Here is a 14,750-nt window from a genome sequence, read left to right on the forward strand (position 1 = left end):
AGGCATCCTAGATGCCTGAACCACCTTAAAACCCCATTTAGGCCTAGAATTATTGAATGCTTTAACCAGTGAAAAATAGCAGATATACAAGCTCACAGCACGGCACTCGGTGCCGCGCTGCGATCTTGTAGATCTGCTTTTTTTGAAAAATCGTGAAAATTTGAATTTTGACCCGATTCTATAAGTGTCTTTTGAATCCTTCTAAGATTTTTAGAAAAACCTATGTATCTGGCTAGCCATCGTCAAAGAAAAGGTCCCTTTTCACTGTTCTTGAGAGACTACTATGTCAGTGGTTCTCAAACCTTTTCATGTGAAGGACCCCCAAAATTATATTTATTTGGCCACGGACCCCCATCTCAAAATATTTAGTTCCAGGGACCCCCCAGAAGCAGAATTTGAGTAACAAACGTTCGCTTTGAAAATACACATATCGAAAGATTTGCACACATTTTCACGACTTTTTCAAAAATAGCAGATCTACAAGCTTGCAGCGCGGTACTCGATGCCGCGCTGTGAGCTTGTATATCTGCTATTTTTCACTGGTTAAAGCATTCAATAATTCTAGGCCTATTAAAGGAGCTCTACTCTGAGTCTATCATGAAAGATTTTCTCCATGCCAGCCACCATCCTGAGAAAACCCATTTCTGCCACTTGTATCCACAAGGTTGTTTTTTTGCGACTCGCCCCAGATTCAAATTATACGTCAGCTCCCACACTTCCATAAGTGAATGTCATCACCTAACTGACCCATCTATTCTAAAATGTTATTTTCTGATGGAGAGTCTAACCCAAATCTTAAAAGATATAATGAAGGTAAACAGAGCATGATGTAAGGGATTAGAAGAACATGTCAAAGATATAAAGTTGGAACCAGAAATACACTTGTTCAGAGCCAGGAGAAATATTTCAAAATTCTCGTCAAAATTGTCCAGAGGTCAAATTTGCAATATACTGTACCACTCATGCGTTTTAGCTCAAATGACACACTATCATGTGAATTTCTAGAATTTCCTCTCCTACGGGAATATTTTTTTTCTACTTTATATTCAATCACAGAGATATATTAATTACAAGGATGGACAATGACAGGAACAGTTTTTAACACAGCATCTATGGTATGGAACGCATCGTTGCATGCAATTAAGTTCCTAATTGTTCTGTGAGATTACAGTTGTGATGTGTTTCAAAATAGTAAACTTGAATTATTTTCCTCTAAATTATATTTGTAAAGTTACACTTGTTTTGGTTTTGATACATATTTCTATGACCTCATTTAATAGTTTTTGTCCATTTCATTATATTTATTTTATTTATCACCCTCTCATCTTTATTTTTTATATTGTTTCGTTGTATGGCACAAATGTCCATTTAGGGTTCCGAAGCCTTGTGTTTTTCTTCTGTTTTATTGATGTACAGAAGTTGTTTGGTTGTGTGAATGAACATAATCTCAGTGATGAAAAGCAACATTCAGGCTGCCAAAGCATGATCGCATGGTTTTCAAATGTAAGAAGAAACCAGACACAGTGAAAATCATGTGTCTCACTTACTTTTAGGATGAAATATTATATTCTGATTCTATTTATTGCTGATATTCTTACTATTCCTGAAGTTTTGCTTATGATTTCCCCTTTCATTCAACTGTTTTCTGGTTCTTGTATTGTCTGCATATATAAAACACACACACACACACACACACACACACACACACACACACACACACACACACACCATGGATTTTATCTTGCAACATTTTTTCCTGATCCCTGAAAATATGTTTTGTCATTTCACTTCCTAAGATGATATACACATTGTAAGCATGCCCTATGGGACAAATCACGTTTTTTTACTCTTGAATAAAATATGCATGAACAAAAACGGTGCTGCAAAGTTACTCACTCACTGGAAACATTAAAACTATTTGTATACGTAAGTGTCATAATTTGTATGTGTAGACCCACATTATTCTTACCATTAAAGGATGTTGGTTTAATCTTTATCAGATTATTAAAGGCATTTTGGATTGACAAAGAAATAGAAGCTGGATTCTCTTCACTCAAACGTATGGTATATTAGTTTAAGGATAATCAGTGTTTGAAATGTCACGCTTTTCATTTACTCTTTCATTGAATATATTAACAGAGAGTGAGTGAGAGTGTGTGTGTGTGTGTGTGCGTGTGCGTGTGTGTATGCGTGCGTATGTGCGTGTGTGTGCGTGCGAAATTATGTCAATCAAGAAAGATGTATCAGCTTTGAGTGCCACTGTAAACCCAGGGAGCTTGCAATTTTCCAGTCCTGAATCTAGGGCCTACATTCACACAGGGTCTAAGCCTTATGTTCTGATCAGATCCAGTGTGGTAATGAGCAACAGAGACAAGTGGAAGCAGCTTGTGTCCCAGATCTCAAGGGAACTTGAAGGATGATGATCGATGTGTGTCTTGTTGTCTCTGTTGGTGCAACTTCCATACCAAGTGGTGAAGCTGCTTGTTACTAAGGGCCTATAGTAACCTATTGTCCCTCGGCAGAAGTCCCTGATGATATGAGGCCTTAAGGCCACATTTCTTTAGCTGTCTCAGGAGCGCTTGTGCTTTTGTGATGGCTGCGGTTGTGTGGCCACTCTATTTCCTGTATGTTTACCCCCAAGTAGCTACTGTACTTCTTAATCCACTCCACAATGACATTCAGGGAGAAGTGGATTGTGGTAAGTGGTGACATACCGTAACTGTTCCTGGATGGTCCTCCCTTGACTTCCATGTACAGTCTCATCATCGCCAGAGAGCACGACAACACCACAACTTTCTAACCAGTAATACTCCCTAATCGGGAGATAAGTGACTGTCAGGTCGCATACACAAACTTTAGAAGGCAATCGTAGCCAATCAGGAGGGAATATGGGAAATGGGACAGATCCATGTTGATGACATGACTTTAGAGATACTGTGTACCGCTTTGCCTGATTTTAGGGCGGCCAAAATCTGTAGGAGCAGTGTCCAATTTTTTTTTGTGCAAAAATCGGCCTGATGGTGGCGCTAGAAGAGGGCCATGTGAGAAATCAGGGGTGGAGGTTGTGATTTGCCCACCTGTTTCGAATGATTTCAGTGCATTGAATGAGAAATTATCAAGTGTTTTCAAGTGTTTGAATGGTCTGGTATCTCGGATACTCAATTCTGGGTATCCCGGTATCTCACAGTGGACGGTTGATCAAAACAATGAAACAGTGGCTTGATTAGTAGTGAAATGTCGACATCTAGTGGTCAACCTCAGAGGTACACAATAACAAAAACTGAGCTGAATTCCAGCATCGAACTAGATGCCATGGATTCTCTGTTCCCCGGTGTAACGCTCCACGCCACAGACCCCGACGGAGCGGCGCGGTATTGGGCGCCGATGACCCCCGTGAGTCGCCACCGAGGCGAGCGCTAGCCGAGTTGCCGCGACGAGCGGTGGGAACGGCGCCCAATCCCACTCAGCCGCGTTACCGAGATATGTGCCGTTATGGACAGAATAGTAAATATTCAGTCCCTCACTATCCACGTCTACCCCACTGCACGTCTCCAGCACTATCCACGTCAAAGATAAATGCACAAAAAAGGTGTCACATCATCCGTTCATTAGCTCAGTCAGTAGAGCACAGATGCAACAAACCCACGGCTTGGGTTCGATTCCCGTGAGGGGAATATAATATTCGAGGCGACAGATATCGGCGCATGCGTACATCAAAGTGCACGGAAACAGGATACCCTGTGGATTCAAACGTCTGATAAATGGTGAAAAAGTCCGATTGAATGCGAAGAGAGCAGTCAAAGCTGGTGGATTTGCCATCCAAGGTGTGTGCAAACTGCAAAGTTTGGCATGGATAGGGGCAACGGTGGCGGAGATATGAGTCGGGGACTCGGGGCAAAAGTGTGACATGACGTGTGTGACGGACAGACCGACTGACTGACAGACAGTGGAGGTTTTGATAGTAACTAACTGCGACCTGATGTTCGCAATAAAGCAAAAATCATGACACACCCATTGGCCTCCCATGTGTCACATGAATGATCTTCCTGGAAATAGACTGACAGCCAGAGGAATGAAGGTAATCAGGATTCCTCTACAACATGATGCATCTGTTTGTTATTCTCAGTGTGAGGACTGGGGGCCCAGAAGGGCTCTTTGGGGAGATTTGATGATGCAAACAAAGCAGGCTCTAATCTACAGTATCAGGCTATTACAACCACAAACCACCACTGTTTCTCAAAGTGGGGTCCGGGCAACTGAAGGGGTCCTTGAGGGGGTTCAGGCTAAAAAGCTTGGGAACCACTGGTTTAAAGGATCCAGTTTTGCACAGTCCCAACCAGTGTCATACACTCTCTGGTCCCAATGATTACCTAACCACGTTTTATTTTGAAGTCCACCGAACGGAAGTGCTTTTTTTAGCTGACCTACTGTACGTTGCTGCTTGTCGTGAAAGCAGCCCGTTAGCTGTTAGCTCTCTGATGCTAACGTTACACCGTCTCGTTGCAATGCTCCCGGCGGTTCCGTGTAAATAACCGGTTTCGAACTAATTCATGTTACTGACAGTGACAGCCTGAACGGGCAGACGGCTGTCTTGTCTTGTCTTGTCGGCGGCGAACGGTGCAGAGAGGGGCGGACCAGAGCAGCCAGCCGACAGTCAGGGACCCCCCGGCCGGGCCTTTTTGGACCATCAAAACAAATGGATAGAATGGATAAAGAAGAGTCCGACCGGCTCATAGAGAAAGCAAAGCTGTGTTTGCGTTCCGGACGGAAAGAGAAGGCACTGCAGCTGCTGTATGAAGCCCAGAACGTCTTCCCCAGCACCAGGGCCAGAGGTATTGAAAAGCAGCTGACATACAAAAACATTGGGCAATGGCAGATGGCATTGTCACCGAGTGTGGTGGTGCTGGTGGCTAACGTATTGGTTAGCTTATTGAACGAACTGTTGACCTAAAAGACATTTTAGTCAGATAACAATCTGTAGTTTAGTTTATTGTGCACGTTTTTACACTCAAATGAAGTTAAATAGTGTGTGTTTTGGTTCCCAGACCAGACCGAGTGACCGTGTGCGACTGCCCTCTCTCCGAATAGCACTGACTCATTGAAATTCTATATTGCCCATTATGCTCATTGACCCATGACATTAGCGTTCATATATCTTCTCACCTGTTGTTTCGGCTGTTAGGCTGATCAATTTAACTGCATGCCATTTAAAACCGAAACCTTTAGTCCTGTGTTTCATGGATCACCAACTGGGCCAGGGCTAATTTGGAAGGGGATGGGTTAAAAACGTTTATACAATGTCATTGGTAAGACTCAATTAAACACAATTGTTGAATTGTTTTTATTTGTCGAATGAATTGGTAGCTTGTTTTTGTAAGGAGTCGTTTTAAGCATCAAAGCCTGCATGCTTTAATAATAATCAAATATTTGATGTAGAAACACATGGCACTGGGATAGGCAATGGTTGGGTAGTGGGCACTGACTGGGCAGTGTTTCAGTCCAGTCCTAAAAAAGATCTCCAGTAGATGTCACTATTTTATCATTTGTTTCACAACAAACTTGAAAGCAAATGCACACTTTGTTTCTTATCATTTATTTATTATGTGTGTAACCGCTCCCAAAGGCTTCTTCTGGTTCAGCAAATGGACTACGCTCCAACTGATGCTCACAAAGCTTTTATTTTCGTTGACACCATATGAGACACCATATGTCACCAAACTAGAAATATATTGACCATTTACACATTTCCCCCAAAACCAACAAATCCAACAATAAATTAAATATTCACCTAGGCCCCCCATTGCTGGGACAGCTACAATGTGGACCCAAGGCCCACACCATCAGTGCACTTAATTACCCCGCTCTGCTAGGTCATAATAATCTTTAGTGCACTTCTTCACAATAGAAAAGGATGATGGACTAGGAGTAACCACTAATCTTTAGTAACCCTGTTTTGATAAGAAAAATACTCTTATTAAGTTGGTTGTTCTAATAAGCAGGGTAACTATGTAATCACAAATGTATTAACAGCTTATGTGTTGTGAACTTGTGAACTCGCTCTGTTTTTCCTAAAAGTGCTTATTGATGCCATATTGAGGAATGGAAGCTCTGCTGCCCCAGAAGCAAACCATGTACCTCCACCATCTGGCTGGAGAGATGAAGACATGGCAAATCATGATGACAAGCCTAGAGGAAGTAGTGAAGACAAGAAGAGTTACACAGAAGATCAGCGTCAGGGAGTTTTGAGGTGAGCGGTGTAATATGTTGCGTCATTTGTAATCAACCGATGTGCTGTGCAAATTACGTTGCAGTTGGAACTTGTATTGTGTGTGTAATTTGTGCTGTGATCTTGCAGGATAAAGAACTGCAGAAACTTCTATGAGATCCTTGGAGTTAACAAGGATGCCTGTGATGAAGATCTAAAGAAGGCATACAGGAAGTTGGCACTGAAGTTCCACCCTGACAAGAACTGTGCGCCGGGAGCGACGGATGCATTCAAAGGTATAAACCACATTATGTTTATTTTCATTGAGACTCAATGGTAACACCTGGTGGTGATGTTGCGGGCAAGAGATCAAGTGGCGTTTTATTTTTAGCCCCGCTAGCGACAAGGACTCTAAACATGCCAAGATTCCAACGGATGAATACCAGGGCATAAATGCTTATTTTTTCCTTTTTCCAGCAATAGGCAACGCGTATGCAGTGCTTAGTAACCCAGAGAAGCGTCAGCAATATGACCAGTACGGAGAGCAGAGTACAGCCTCGACAAGCGCGCCATCCCACCAAACTGGTGCCCATCCACGCCACTACCGGAACTTCCAGAGAGACTTTGAGGCAGACATTTCCCCTGAGGAGCTATTCAACATCTTCTTTGGAGGAAGGTTTCCCACAGGTAAGTGGATTTGTGTGTGTGCTTAATGGTGAACGAAGACATTTCTTGATGCAAGTATCAGTCTTAACGGCCACAAACACACATGCCATGAAGATGTGATGTCTGTCCTCAGGTAACATCCACGTCTACACCAACAGAGGAGCCGCCTACTCTCAGTATTATCAGCCCCGCCGTCGACGTGGTTACGAAAGGCGCGAGGAAGAGGTAGAGGAAAACCAGAGTCAGGTCAGTGGCCCCTGCTGCTAAATAATAGATTTTAAAATGGATTCAGGAGCACTTTATTCAGAGCAGCTATTTGGACTTGTTTGCTTTATAAGAACATAGTCATGTACTTGTACTGTTTCTGTCCATCAATACCCTCACATAACCTTGCTAGCATCAAGTTCTGATGGAGCCTTCATGATGTTGGGTTGCATCTGTATCTGTTCACTGTTGTCGTATAGTTGTGGTGTACTGTAGACTCTGCTGCCCACTTGACTTAGAACACATTTTTAAACTAAATTATATCTTTATAGTTATATTGCTTGGTGTGGAAGGCCCTCTACTCTGTCTAGCTCTTGGTTTTTTAACTTTTTTATCTAGTCTCTGTCAAACAATATAGTTATTCAAAAAGAAAATAACTGCCCATATATTTCTTTATTTAGGTAATGTACTTTAGATGCCTATCAACTTCAGTGGCCTTGTGGTTAGAGTGTCCACCCTGAAACTGGGAGATCAGAGTTCAATCCCTGCCCAAAGACTTAACTTATTTACCCAATGCATCCCTGCTTGGCACTCAGCATCAAGGGTTGGATTAGGGGTAAGACAATATGTGACATGCTAGCATCATGTCCAGGGGGCTCTTAACCTATCAGCCACACACCCAGGGCTTTTACTTAAAATGATTCTCTTGTCATTTTCATCTACCTACAGAACACCTTCACTGCACTCCTGCAGCTCCTGCCTGTGCTCGTTTTGATCTTTATATCAGTATTCACTCAGATGATGGCCAGCAACCCTCCCTACAGTCTCTTCTACAAACCGTGAGTCCCTCACACAATTCCATTTCAGACCTGTACAATTCAGGCATTTAGCACATGCCCTATAAAGGGCAAGCTAAACGTACATTTTTGTCAGTTTTTGTTTAGTTTTTCAGTTCTTTTATAGAAGCTGAAAAGGGTAAGATGAAATAATGCATGACATCAGATGATACAGAATGTGTTATTCAGGGGTTGACACTAAGGTCTCAGAAGCACTTGCCCATCAAGCAGGTACTACGTACAGGCCTTGTTCTACATCCACTTGCTCCAGAAATATGAATAGTGTTTCTATTAAGTCACATCAGGTTTGTGCTTCGTTACGTAGCCATGTTGCTCAAAAAAAGTAATGTAAAAAAAAAAAGATGTTACCGTGCAATGAGGTATAAACTGTCCTTAAACATGGCTTCTTTGGCACGTTTATTTCTTCAGTCTGTGACTGTGACATCAACACTTTGAAAAAACTGCTGGGTTATATTAAACTAGTCCTTACCCGTTCAAAGATATGAGCTCCGAAATGATGTGCAGTGTGTGGGTTATGGGGTGTGCACTGTGCACACAGTATATGATGGATGGAAAGTCACTTTCTGGTGCTTGCATGATAATATGTAGGAGCATCAATGTAAGAAATACCCGTTTCGTTTAAAGGCTACAGAGATACTGTGTACCCCCCCCCCCCCCCCCCCCACCCGCCTACACACACACACACACACACACACACACACACACACACACACACACACACACACACACACACACACACACACACACACACGCACGCACACACACGTGTAAACATGTTGCCCCATGCTAGATGCAGAATAGATATGCCTCATGCAGTGATGTCATTACGTGCGCGTCCCGCGTCAAATACGCGTTCATGTCGCCCAGAGACGCATTCACGTCTTGTTTCTGGGGTCCCGGGGACGCGCCTCCATTATTAATCCATAATTTACCGCATCGCGGTAAAAGAAAAACATTAGCGATTAGCGAATCGCAAAGGCCGCGATGTTCTGCTAAGTAGACTTCCCAAGCAATATGGAGACGTTTAAATTTTTGAAATCCCTTCATAATTGACTACGCAATGATCAAATCAAACCGTGGTGTCTGTCTTTGCTTCCTATTAAACCTGCGGAGAGGAGAGGAGCCAACTGTCTGTCTAACAGCACGTACAAGTTTATTTCCGTTCCAACAGAGTAGGTTCCAACGGAGTAGGCCTACTCCATAGCTACAGGTAGTGAATGTTCTTGTAATCATTATAAATATAATGTCCTTAAATCCTTGTGCATTGATTAAAAGCTGCCGTTTGTCATAAGCTGAAAGTGAAAGTGATTTCTGTGCAACGGTGGCTGCCCCTCCTCTTTCCCCCGCACACACAACTTTTGGTGTGTGTCTTAGGGTGCTTTTTTTGCCTTGATGAAACTTAAGCAAGGCAGCGACATGCGGTACTTTCTTCCTTGACAATAATGAGAGGCAGACAATACCATTACTGACATTTTGCTGAATATAAAAACGTTTTATATTGCTAATAGCAAAGTAAAAGGGAATCTTTTGGAAACTTAATGGGTCTGTTACTCGGTGAACAAATGGAACCAAATGGACCTGTTCCATTTGTAGGCCTACTCTAGTTTTTTTAAAATGTAATATAAATTGGGGTCCCAGTGATATAAATATAATTAAATGCGTGTCTGTAGCCTAGTGTATTTAGAAATCCTAGTTCTAAGTTCAAACATTAGCCAAATTGTAAAATAAATATAAGAAATAGGCAAACATTTTGAAAATAGCCGATCTACAAGCTCAGTCTTTAGACGGCCTTAATAACCTATTGTGGTGTGTAAAATAGCCTATAGAAAAAAGTTAATAATAATAATAATAATGGTAATAATAAGGGTAGTAATAATAATAATAATACATAAAAAAGTATCGAAAACGGTATCGAAAAAGGTATCGTATCGATTCCCAGGTATCGAAAAAGGTATCGTATCGATTCAGAGGTGAACGATACCCATCTCCGCGGCGTTGAATTTTTTTGGGACCCATAAAATATCCCTGGGACTCATCCGAAAAACTCTTCTGGGGTCCCGGGACTCATTACATTAAAAACCTATTAACATCACTGCTCATGCTAGATGCAGAATAGATAGTAGATACACCATAAAAATGCTAATATACAGCATATGATTTGTGAAAGTGACAAACGGGCTTCACAGTTATGTCAGGTGTGTTCATATGCTTATGGTGATGCGATTTCAGATCAATTGCTCCAGCCATTGAGGAGAAACGCTGTGACAGACAGACACTCAGACACTCGGACAGACAGACACTCACTCAGACATTCCGAAAATGATATGTTAGATAACCTGAAACTAGAAAATCATCAATCTGTGTTGATGATGTCAGATTTTCTATACCTCCTTACAGTGTCTTTATTTACTGCAATCAGACTTCTTCACATGTACAATATGAATGATGATTTCAAAAAGGAAAATGACTTGAATTGCAATGTGACTACCTTACGGTAGAGACCTTGTTGCTCTTCACTGCAGTCGTTACAGTCTGTTGTCATTAACCTGGTCTATGTTCAGGGCCATGGGGCTAGTGGTGTCAAGGGAGACACAGAACATGGGGGTTCCGTACTACGTGGATAAAGCTTTCCAGAAGGAGTATCGGGGAGAAGATCTGGATGAGCTGGAGAAGACCGTTGAAAGTGACTACATAGAACATCTGCAAAGCAGCTGCTGGAAAGAAAAACAACAGAGTGAGTGAACATCTTGTTTAGTAAAATAACTCTATATTTGGAAGTCAATATGATGCCACACCATTGTTAGACCCTGACTTTTATATTCATGTTTTTAGTGAGTTTATTTTATTTTGATTATAAAGAGGCAAGAAACTGAAATGGGGAAGGACACAACACAGCGGAAATCTATCCGGGAACATAGCGATTGATTATGTGGTCGACACACTGTCGGTTCAGCTTCCAGTGCACCCCTGGATTTACATTTTAGTTACTAAACCACATCTTGTCCTCACCAAGTCCTAACAAATTGGAAGTGCTAAACACCACTTGGCTGGCAGTGTCCGTTTGATCACCATCACTTACATAGGTTTTAGTACATTATCAAGCTTCTAAGCTTTCTCCTCTGTCCTGTCTTCCTATCCTACGTCATCAGAGTCTGACTTGGCAAACCTAGGAACGCTCTACCGAGACGAGAGGTTGAAGCAGAAGGCAGAGTCGATGAGGTTGGACAACTGTGAAAAGCTCCAGCGCTTCATTGGCCGAGCGAAAGGCGAATGAAGAGCAAGCGGAGAGGAGAAAGGATGCATTTCTTCCAGGAGTATCTTTGGACATGAAACTATGCTTCCAGTATATCCTGCTGTTTAATTTATCCAATCTGGCCACTTTATAAAAGAAAAGTCGTATATGGCAGACAGAGCTGGTGGAATCAATGTGCCTTCTCTCCTTGTGGAAATATGTGAAAAGAATTGTATGTGAAGCTGCCATGTCCATTATGTTGAAATATAAACATAGAGCGTAGACTCTGTTGCGGCAGTGTTCTGTGAGGTACGAGATCCTTAATACTTTCTTATATTAAGGATTTGGGGTTTGCACGACAAGAGGATATGGTGGCTGTATGTGTTCACGGATACACAGTTTAAGTTTTCAGATTATGTGGTTTACCTCAACTTGTTTTCACCTTTTGTGTGTGTTTGTCTTTGAGTGAAATTAGAGTTTATTTAATTCTTATTTATTATTTCCTTCGAGGGGAAAGTTGATAACGATTGGTTTATTTTTATGTAGAACGTGACATACACAAGTTTCAGTGCAATGATTTAAATGTTACTGCAGTCTTTCAACGCAGCTAAGTTCCGTACTGTGAAATGAGAACCTTTTTAATTGTAAAAAGGATCCAGGCTCATAAGCCTTATATGCCTTAATACATTATAATTGCCCTCGATAACGCCATGTTTTAAATTAAAAACACCTTAAATATCGTATTTATTTTAGAAATAGTTGATCTTTCACTCGATAGAGACAACTCCCGTCGCATGTAGATGATGTCATTTGTCCATGTGTGGTCCAGCCCTATGGAAAGCATGTGCTAAAAGGTATTTAAAATATTGCTTTGATGCTCATATTAACCTTAGGAAGATATCATCAACTTGCGATGGGAGTGGTCCTTATTGAGTGAAAGAAAAACTATTTCTAAAATAGATAAAATATTTACGTTTTTTTGTTTGTTACCGTATATAGGGCAATTATAATGTATTATTAAGGCATATAAGGCTTTACTAGCCAGGGCTCCTTTTAAAGAAAGGTTAGCAAAAGGAGAGGAGGGTGTAGTGCTCTAGTCTAGGCAACTGTCCTTCACTATTGCAACGTGAAAGACAATTGGATTTGGAAATGTCAGGATATTTTTCTAATCTAATATGCTAGTTTAAACAGGCTTTCACATGCCAAATTATTAAGTTCAGAAACTGCTTTTTCTCTCTCTCAATGTTGCTCTCTCTCCTTGCCTCTGCATGAGTGTTGTACAACTTTGCATAGGTTCTGCAGTTATATTTTTATGCCATGCAATGTCCCCAGTCTTCCACCTGCAGGTGTATGCTTCAGTTACTGGGGATCTATACCGTTTGCAGTTCAAGACAATGCAAAAGTACAGTATTGGCTAGCAATGGTGCTAAAAACATTTTCCCTCAAATTAAACGTGCTTTAGTTTTCCTAGACAGCATACATGTAGTAAACATACTGTATACTGTATTTTCTTTATTTCGGGAAATGGTTTTCAGCCCCAGTTTTAAAAAATGTTATAAAGCCCACTCATTTGATTCACAATATTTGATAGAGCTGGCACTTTATTTTGACAGGAGAAGTCAGAGTTCACTTACATCTGTCCAATGATCTGTTAATTATTTCGAAAATGAACAGCTTTTTACTCTAAAGCCAACACCTAGAGAACCATTACAATTAATTGTGATGAGGTATTCCATAGATGTTGAATTGGAGACCAACGTTTACCACCAGAAAACCCCTACACAGACTACACAGCAAAATCCTGTAACATATATTAGACTACATACCAAAATGTAAAAGAGATTGAACACTCAGGATTTTGTTGCGTACATACATTAGTATTTGCTGTGCACTATGACTGCCAAATTGCCTTAGCTGTTGTGATTCTGTTGAATGTTTAGGTCCATGTCATGCACTTTTGACTTACCTTAGTATATAACCTCTCTTGTTTTTAGTTGGTTGTTGCTCAAGCCCATTGGTAGAGCTGGTCTCATATCAGTTCCACATACTCTGTCCCTATTGCATGCATCCTACTCGGAGGCCCCAGACATTTTATTTGTTTTTTGGCAACCACTTATTCATGTCCAGACATTTAACATTGTAAATGCTCATTATTCACTGTATATCTATACTCATCAAATGTACAGATTTGTGCATTATTTTCAAGACTACTACCTGTATATCTAGGAACATGCTCCAGACTGAATCTCTAAATTCATAAACTCTTCCTTTTCATGTACTGTACACAGCAAAAAAGAAAAACACAAAGGAAACTATTGTTAATAGAAGTAGTATATTACTGCAAAGAAAGTCATGCTTCACTGTGTACATTGATTTTTAGCTTAGATTATTCACTAATTGGATTTATTCTCAAATGACAGATTGCTTTAGTGGTGGATACTCATGTTTTAGTCTGGTCACAACCTGCTAATGGTTTATGTGCAACTGGCATATACTGTATGTTCAGTGGAAAAATACTTGTACCTAATTGAAGCATTAGGTACATTTCTACTGTCTTATTGACTTGACGTCCAGTTCATTTGTACTGAACACATTTTGAAGTTGGTTTATTAAATAGTTCTTCAACAACTTGTCCTACTGTATAAGGTTTGTTTTCCTCTGGTCAACAGATTCCCCTGCCCCAAAGGTAGAACCAGGAAGATCTTCACTAACAAATATTTTGATGAACTTATTTTATTTGCATCATTAGATGTTCAAAAGTCTAAAAAGTTCACTCAATGCAGCAGCTTACACATCGCAACCAATTCTGGAGTTTATTCACTATTCAAGATTAATAACTTGAATTTATATAGCACCTTTCAAAAACCCAGGGACGCTTTACATTAGCAAAAGTGTCTCTTAAATTAATTTGAGTTTTTACTTTTCACTTTAAACACATTTTCAGTCTGGTCTCAAGGTATTTAACCACTTAAACCTTCAATACTTGGTGTAGGAGCCTAACAGGGTTTTATTTGTGCACTGGATTGGATCATTGATTAGTGATAGATGTAGGCAGTTCATTGGTCGGAGTGTCTCTGTGGGTGGCCTCCTGCGGCTACAAGTAATGGTCCTCACCTGTTTAAGGCTGGTTTGATCGTTGGGGGTAGGGTGAGCTGGGGAGAGGTATATTTTGTTGACTGCATTTTGCATTTCACTCACTGTTTAACCTATTCTTTTAACATATTTATTACATAATATTTATTAGACTTGTATTGCAATATTTGATGACACTGGAGTAAAGCATTTTTAAACGTACTGTATGAGCCTTTGTTTGGACGTGAGTCATCTTAGTTTGACTTGGCACGTCATACATTTTTTTCTTTCACACAAATGATTGTATTGTTTTGAACCATTCACTGTCGCCTCTAAAAACGCTTCAGGGCATGACAATTTACAGTACTTCCCAATGTTACCTGTTAATTTTTGTTGCATTGAAGTTGAAAGTATCCCCAAAATAACCGTGACAGGGTTTCTCTAATTACCCTAAACCTTCCCTAATTTGAGGCTGTGGTAATGGACAGTAATTAGGCTATTTAAATTAAAACAT

At 40.7% G+C, this 14,750-nt stretch overlaps 1 protein-coding gene across 1 annotated transcript; it reads left to right on the forward strand.

The window, feature by feature from the left end:
* Positions 1 to 4,628: 4,628 nt before the first annotated feature.
* dnajc18 (DnaJ (Hsp40) homolog, subfamily C, member 18) lies at positions 4,629 to 13,399 on the forward strand. Its single transcript, XM_080748519.1, has 8 exons — positions 4,629 to 4,832; positions 6,076 to 6,247; positions 6,356 to 6,501; positions 6,683 to 6,892; positions 7,005 to 7,117; positions 7,805 to 7,914; positions 10,494 to 10,666; positions 11,082 to 13,399. The coding sequence occupies exons 1-8, from the start codon at positions 4,697 to 4,699 to the stop codon at positions 11,204 to 11,206; spliced, it is 1,185 nt and encodes a 394-aa protein (XP_080604645.1). The 5' UTR covers positions 4,629 to 4,696; the 3' UTR covers positions 11,207 to 13,399.
* The last annotated feature ends 1,351 nt before the right edge of the window (positions 13,400 to 14,750 follow it).

This window comes from Nannobrachium achirus, assembly GCF_963921795.1.
Source record: "Nannobrachium achirus genome assembly, chromosome: 19".
Taxonomy (NCBI): domain Eukaryota; kingdom Metazoa; phylum Chordata; class Actinopteri; order Myctophiformes; family Myctophidae; genus Nannobrachium; species Nannobrachium achirus.